Raw genomic sequence first — 8,429 nt, forward strand, 5'->3', positions numbered from 1 at the left:
GGGCGCATAATTTCACCTCACACGAATTGCTTCGTATTCTGAACTTTAAAAATTGTGTTTGAGGGATGGCCATCTTAGATGCCTAATTATTTTTGTTTAACTGAGTGGCCAAATTATTCAAGTATAGCGTGTTTATCAAAATATGTTCACAAAGCGAGTGACTTTCATGCACGATGCTTTAGTCTTGGGCGCCTTGGGATAATAAAAACATTGTTTTGAAATGAATATGGTTTAAAAAAATTCAAGAGTATACTGGTTCACATTTATCACTTGAAACTGTCTCTGTTTTTTGTTATTTCCTGTCAAAACTAAATCCTCTATTTTGTAGAACAAGTTTTTGAATCCAGAAACCGTATGTGCTGCTAATTGTATTTCCAGAGGTAAAATAATGTTGTTCGATCACTATAGCTCACTATATTACAATATACTGTTGGTGTTTTTGTGCACGAGAGACTCATATAAAAGGAGCAAATTACAAAGACCGAAGAGAAATCTGCAGGCAATGTGCATCTTTCATTTCCATGAAAATACTTGCCCAAAACATTGATCATACTTTCACAGGAGCTACAGTGCTCGTACTGGACGCTGACAGATTAACTTGCGTGCGGTTCCGCAAATCCCATCGTTCCAGCCTAAAGTAATGCTGCCTACTGCGCAATCTTCATTGTCATCATAATTATTTGGCTGAGCATCATTCCATCTCTTGTCCTGCACGTCAATAGTACCATCACCATCCAGACACACCCAGGTACCTGAAACAAGTCAATCACAAATAAAAGGTCTCAATCAATATTACATCAATGTATACACTTCTTGTGGTTTTTAGACTGCCTTTTCTATATTTAGTGTTGTTTAAAATATTGTATTTTAGTGGAAAGTGCCTTGAGGCCTGGCATAAGGCGCTATATAAATACTCAACTACTATTATTATTATTATTATTATTATTATTATTATTATTATTATTATTATTATTATTATTATTATTATTATTATTATTATTATTATTATTATTATTATTATCATTATCATTGTCATTGTCATTGTCATTGTCATTGTCATTGTCATTGTCATTGTCATTGTCATTGTCATTGTCATTGTCATTGTCATTGTCATTGTCGGTGTCGGTGTCGGTGTCGGGGTCGGTGTCGGGGTCGGGGTCGGGGTCGGGGTCGGGTCGTTGACGTTGTCGTTGTCGTGTCGTTGTCGTTGTCGTTGTCGTTGTCGATGTCGTTGTCGTTGTCGTTGTCGTTGTCGTTGTCGTTGTCGTTGTCGTTGTCGTTGTCGTTGTCGTTGTCGTTGTCGTTGTCGTTGTCGTTGTCGTTGTCGTTGTCGTTGTCGTTGTCGTTGTCGTTGTCGTTGACGTTGTCGTTGTCGTTGTCGTTGTCGTTGTCGTTGTCGTTGTCGTTGTCGTTGTCGTTGTCGTTGTCGTTGTCGTTGTCGTTGTCGTTGTCGTTGTCGTTGTCGTTGTTGTTGTTGTTGTTATTGTTATTATTCTAGAATTGTGTACACACCTTCAGTTTGAATGTCGTTGCAACCGATCCAAAACCATGGCCATTCTTGGCACCTGCACATGTTGTGGAGGTGTTGTAACTCTTTATTGGATTGAGGGACAACCATTAACCCACCCAGCTTAACACAAATCTGCCTGCCCTGTTCCCATGTAACGTCGGCATCATGCATCTTGTAGCATTTGTCTTGCCACTGGCTCCAAGTAGGGGGGCATGGCTTCCAACACCGCCCGTTTACAGCAGCGTGGTTTGCCATTATAAATAAACCAACAACACCCAGCAATTTGGTCGCCACCATTTTGCAGACCATCTCTTGAAATTGAAAAGACTGCCAACCAAGAAGGTGCAACTTTTACAGAATGGAGCTGCGCCGAGGTACCCAAGACTAACGTACAATATGTTCACCCGTTCCGTTAATGTTGTCATTGAGCAAATAAACACTATTTCACGTCCATTTCAAGGTCCAAGTCCCAAATGAACAATAAGTGCCTCCCCATTAACTGCTACCGGTAATTTACACAATGGTTTCTGAAGGCTTTCAATTTAAAACTCGGCGTCAAAAGCTCATACTGATTAATTGCCAGGCATAAGTTTTGGACAGTAATATCATGCATGATGGAAGAAAATTACATGTTTAGCTATCTGTTACAAAATGAGCTTGGTGCTGGTAAGAGTTTAACAATGCCACCATCATTAACAATTTAACAAGTCAACTCACGGTGAAGGGGGAAATTAAACACGATTTACATAATAATAATTGTTATTGAATTGAATTGAGTTAAATTGAATTTAATTGAAATCGTTTGTTGATAAAAACGTCATCGCAGCCAGTGACCGAATTAACATGATTTTTCCAAATAGAAATAATTTACAAATATGTATATTTATAATAATAAAAAAGACATAAAACAAAAATGCATACGAGAGAAAACAGTTATCAAATTTATAGGTAACATGGCAATGGAACGATAGCATGAAATAAACCATGATCGAATACGACAGAACCAGTGAACCAAAGCTGATAAAAGAGTACAATCAACCAGAAACACTGAAAAAAGAGGGGGGGGGGTGAGCTAAGCCTATAACATCATTACACAAATAGCCACTTCGAATGGCCAAAAAAGACCCTATATAGAAGCGGCAATCAAGCCAGATGGAAGTATGCTTGTGCACAAACAAAACTTCTTTGCTAACCTGTGAAATACGCTCAGCAGATTTCTACTGCTATGCGCCATGTTGAGCTAATGATAAGCAGAACCATGCCATTGGCAGTGCTGCAGGACTAAAGTCTGGTCTCAGACTCGGACAACAGGGGACTCAGGCTCGATGGGGAGAAACCAGACTTGGAATAGGAATTGGAGAACAGTAAGCGTACTACGGAAGCTTAAATTGCCATCATGTTACTCAGTTACCGAGATAATTTATCTCAGAAACACGGAATATTTTCTTGGAAACACAGAATTCAATGATAATTTATCTTGGAAACTCGGAATTCAATGATAATTTATCTTGGAAACTCGGAATTCAATAATAATTTATCTTGGAAACTCGGAATTCCAAGATAAGGTATCTTGGAAATTCGGAATTCCAAGATGAGGTGTCTTGGAAACTCGGAATTCAATGATAAGGTATCTTTGAAACTCGGAATTCAGTGAAAAGGTATCTTGGAAACTCGGAATTCAATGATAATACGGAAGCCTAAAGTGACCATCCTACGGAAGCTTAAATTGCCATCATGTTACTGAGTTACTGAGATAATTTATCTCAGAAACACGGAATATTTTCTTGGAAACACAGAATTCAATGATAATTTATCTTGGAAACTCGGAATTCAATGATAATTTATCTTGGAAACTCGGAATTCCAAGATAAGGTATCTTCGAAATACGGAATTCCAAGATGATGTAGCTTGGAAACTCGGAATTCAATGATAAGGTATCTTTGAAACTCGGAATTCAATGATAAGGTATCTTAGTAACACGGAATTCAATGAAAAGGTATCTTGGAAACACGGAATTCCAAGATAAGGTATCTTGGAAACACGGAATTCAATGATAAGGTATCTTGGAAACACGGAATTCAATGAAAAGGTATTTTAGAAACACGGAATTCCAAGATAAGGTATCTTAGAAACACAGAATTCCAAGATAAGGTATCTTGGAAACACAGAGTTCCAAGATAAGGTATCTTGGAAACACAGAATTCCAAGATAAGGTATCTTGGAAACACAGAATTCCAAGATAAGGTATCTTGGAAACACAGAATTCCAAGATAGGGTATCTTGGAAACACAGAATTCCAAGATAAGGGCCAAATTTCATGGCTCTGTTTACCGCAGAATTCTGCGCTTGCGATCACCATTCTCCGCTTACCGAGCAAGCGCCGAATTTCTGCGCTAGCTGTGTAAGCGTAGAGTGCCTATTGGACCACGCACGCGCACAAGCAAAACTTGCCTGCTTGACGTAAGCGCGGAATTCTATGGGGCGCCGTTTATGACTAAATATATAGAACGAAACAAAAATACATAGAACGAAACAGAAATATATTGAACGAAGCGCCGCCTACGACGATTAAGGGCCAGGCCGCACTATTTATAGAACCATGGAGCTATACTTATGCCAAAATATATATAGCACGAAAATTAAAATAGTAGCAGGAAGCGCCGCCCGGGACGATTATAAAGAGCCAGTATGCTAGACTTGAAATCAAGTCGTTATATAATAGAGTCGCATGTGCACATTCACTTCTGATGAACGTCGATTGATCGCTGTAAGGATGGCTATACACGAACACGTTAACTCAAAATTTTCAATGATCTTGGATTATAACTATTTCGCCCGTGCGATTTACTTATTCGCCCGGGCGATTTAGTTTTGTAATGCCACTCGCCGTGTAGTCAACTTCAAAACACTATTTCAGAACGGCTTTATAAGGCTCTAATTTTAAGGCGTTGTTTAACACCCTGGTTTACGGAGTTTTACTTGCCATGAATTGAATGTTCATTCCAATTTCTACAAAATTATGACACAAGATTGTTCACGAATTTGCCGTTAGAGGGCAATTATTTGGTAGTTTTATGCCCTTTTGGTGATCAAGAAAGTATTGTTCCCATTATTTTCTTATTACTTTTTCAAATGCTATAAAATTATTTCCTAAGGAGGCATATTTTTTGTTCAGATGCTTTGAAAATTTTCTCAGAAATTCAAAATATACAAAAGCAACAGTTGTACAGCTTTGAGATGTTCCCCTTTCTTCATATCAAACGTTGAGAAAAATCAGACAGTTCAATCTCCATAACACATAAGATTTGTTGTATTCTTGAGCTGTGTACAAAATGTGCCTGCAGGAAGTCCAGGCTCTGTGGCTCTTTTGTAAACATGTGATGTCACATGGTTGTCAAATGGTCTATACGTCAAAAGGTTTAGTGGGGGATCGAATGCAGCTTTAAAGAGTTGAGGGGAAAATATGGCAGGGGCACTTTGTGCGTCCCGGTCCTGAAATTTTGTGAGCCAACTGGGCTATCTCTCATCTCAAACTCGTCCCTGCCCCAACAAAAAGCCACTCCTTCGCAGTGGTGTAAACCAGCGGGGGAGGGACAGTAGGGGAGGGGGTGGTCAGAACTTTTGCCCTGCCCCTCTTGCCCGCCCACAAATTAAATGAGATCGACAAAATGCACAAAGTGATTGGTTCTATACATTTAAAAAGGCCCCCCCCCCCTTCTATGTTTTCTCCCCGCTATTCAGAGTTATACGCGCAAGTGCTGTACGCGCAAGTGCCGTACGCCGCATGCACTGCGCTGGCTGGGACGCTACCACCTCAGACATGATAGTAGACCAGCCAAACTTTAAAAAGTGCTCTAGAAAAATAAACCATGGCATAGTTTGTTAATGGCTGGCATCCATGCTAGATGTATGGATCATGGGCTCGGGAAGACGATTAGGGTGGAACTTGATTTTGAATTTTAAGGTCATTTTGGGGTAAAAAGGTCAAAAAAGGTCAAAAATCAATATTTTCAAAATTTGTGTCAAATTTATTCACATTTGATAGATCTATCCATAAAATGTATTTTTAACTTTATGTTGATACTACAAACCTATGTAATTAACGTATAAACTTTGACCTTGTGCACAAATGTATAGCAAAACGAAGTGTAAAAGTGTGATTATCTTGAAAATGGTACATTTTGAGTACACCAATTGTTTTTGCACTCCCCATCCTCATTGGTGCATATATTGGTTTCAAACAACTTTTTTTGAAAGGTAAGTATACCCAGGCAGTTTTTGAGAAAAAAAAATAATTCAAATACCACCTTCATGTGGGGTCTTAACGACTCATTTTAAGGTCACAATTTCAAATAAGGCAAAAAATTAGCATTTTTGAAATTTTAACAAAATTTGACCCCAAGTGATAGATCTATCCATAAAATGTATTTTTACGTTAATGTTGATATGCCAAACGTATGTAATTAACGAATAAACTTTGAACTTGTACACAAACGTATAGCAAAGCAAAACGTAAAAGTGTGATTATCTTGAAAAGTGTAAATTTTTAGTATACCAGCTTTTTTTTGCACTCAATGGTGCATTTATATGTTTCAAACCACTTTTTTTTGAAAGGTTAAAGTACCCAGGCAGTTTTTGAAAAAAAATTACTCAAATACCACCTTCGTGTAAGGTCATATTAAGGTCAAAAAGTGCCAAAAATGTCAAAATTTAATTTTTTATATTTTTCCGCAACATTTTACCCCAGGCGGCAGATCTATCCATAAAAAATAGTTTCATCATCAAAATGACATGCCAAGTCTGTGAAATTATGAGTTATTCCTTTGTCTTGTACACAAACGTAAAGGAAAATTAAATCTTAAATTGCAATTTTCTCAAAAAGTGCGTATCTTGAGCATAATACAGTGTTTTTGCACTTTCTTTCCCAGCAATGCATATAAATGTTTGAAAACAACTTTTTTTGTGAAAGGTCAATATACCAAGGCAGTTTTTAGTTTAAACTAAATTCATATTACACCTTCCTCATTGGTAAATTGAAACAAGAAATGCGTATGCTGATTCATGCAATTAGTTTGATATAGTAGTTGTATAGTTTGACGTGCTCAAAAAATGCATGTTTGTATCAAAGTTATTTTAACACTCCCAATCTTTCCAAGTACATGTACGCAGTTAAATACACAACTTTTATTAGTGAATTAACAAAGTTGAACATTCTTTTTGCAGTCAAATGTTGTTTTTTTCCTAGGTAGGCATATACATTGTAGCTACGAGTGCTTTTCAAATGTTTTTTTTTTTTCTTCTACTAATGTTACCTAAGTTCGTCGTCTTGAGCACTTTGTTCTTATCGCACTATCTTTTTGGGGTTTATGTGTCGGTTTCCAGCAGTGAGTTCGGTCGGTGTTGTGGGCCCTTAAGTTTTGTTCGCTCGGCACCAGCGGACAATCTATCCAGGTTAAAGCATGCAAGGCGCTGGGGACGAGCGAATACGTTTTGGTGTATGCCTATGGGAGACTTTTGGGACGCTTGGTGGCAGCAGACTTACCAGATAAAATCCATTGATCTCGGTAATGTGCGCACGCTCAGAACTACGTTAACAATGGACATTTACCTGGTAAGTTTGCTGCCACCTAGCATTCCAAAGTATCCCATTGGTAACTATCATCAGATGCCGATATTTTTCTTCTGTTTCCTGCAGTGTGTGTGTTTTGCCTGTGGGTAACATTGAAAACACACAGAAAAACTGAAAGAAAGAAAACCCAGCTCAGATGATAGTGCAGATGATCACAGGACTACAAACCGGGAACCCATCTCCATGCACCGAAACAAATCTGACAATGAAAACCACAGAAATTAGCAAGAAATCGACACAACTACAAAAAAAGGTCTTGTGGCGGGAAAGGGCGCCGCTAGCGATAACCCATTCCCATGGTCCCCTACACGTTCTGTGTACCAAATTCGTTCAAGACCACAGGGCACAACTTCGTAGCTCTGCTTATCGCCAACATCTAGGCCTACACATTATTGTCAATTTAATGTTTGCCTTGGGGATGGAATCATGCAAGGGGAATTTTTACGCATGAACAAATAGATTTACTCTATCGGACGACATAAACACTGACACATTAAACCTGATTTCATAACCATTAAGTCAATTTCAAAGCATGGGTAGCGGCCGCTTTGACCAAAGAGTTAGACATTATGTTTATAGTTGGTAGATAGAAAAGTAATTTAAGTCAGTAAACAATAAATTAGCCACACTTAAAGGCAGTGGACACTATTGGTAATTGTCAAAGACTAGCCTTCACAGTTGGTGTATCTCAACATATGCATAAAATAACAAACCTGTGAAAATTTGAGCTCAATCGGTCATCGAAGTTGCGAGATATTGATGAAAGAAAAATAACCCTTGTCACACGAAGTTGTGTGCGTTTAGATGTTGATTTCGAGACCTCAAGTTCTAAATCTGAGGTCTCGAAATCAAATTCGTGGAAAATTACTTCTTTCTCGAAAATTATGGCACTTCAGAGGGAGCCGTTTCTCACAATGTTTTATACCATCAACCTCTCCCCATTACTCGTCACCAAGAAAGGATTTATGCTAATAATTGTTTTGAGTAATTACCAATAGTGTCCACTGCCTTTAAATGTATACTTCGTAGATTATTAAATGAAAACATTGCTGATCAGGCTCATCAAGTCGTTTTAGATTTTGTAATTTTGCTCAATGAACACCCATTGAGCCATTCTAATGACAAACTCTCTTTTATATTTATTAACCAATAACACTTTTTGGCCTTCTGATTATAAGTGAAATTTATAATTAAACTCATGGCAACTATAACTGCGCTGTTGCGTTTTTGCAGCACGCCCAGTCATCTGACCTGAATGCGCTGTTAGCATAATATTATGTCCCCCACCGA

The 8,429-nt window shown here is 38.2% G+C and overlaps 1 protein-coding gene across 1 annotated transcript; it reads right to left on the minus strand.

The window, feature by feature from the left end:
• Positions 1-290: 290 nt before the first annotated feature.
• LOC139944999 (CD209 antigen-like) lies at positions 291-1,807 on the minus strand. Its single transcript, XM_071942225.1, has 2 exons — positions 1,513-1,807; positions 291-752 (listed from the first exon to the last, which is right to left on the minus strand). The coding sequence occupies exons 1-2, from the start codon at positions 1,805-1,807 to the stop codon at positions 565-567; spliced, it is 483 nt and encodes a 160-aa protein (XP_071798326.1). The 3' UTR covers positions 291-564.
• Between the last annotated feature and the right edge of the window lie 6,622 nt (positions 1,808-8,429).

Source organism: Asterias amurensis, chromosome 1 (assembly GCF_032118995.1).
Source record: "Asterias amurensis chromosome 1, ASM3211899v1".
Classification (NCBI taxonomy): Eukaryota; Metazoa; Echinodermata; class Asteroidea; order Forcipulatida; family Asteriidae; genus Asterias; species Asterias amurensis.

Coding starts and splice junctions, on each gene's coding strand:
- LOC139944999 (XM_071942225.1), bottom strand. CDS start 1,807: ATGGTGGCGACCAAATTGCTGGGTGTTGTTGGTTTATTTATAATGGCA. Junction 753..1,512: donor CAACGACATTCAAACTGAAG/GTGTGTACACAA, acceptor GACTTGTTTCAG/GTACCTGGGTGTGTCTGGAT.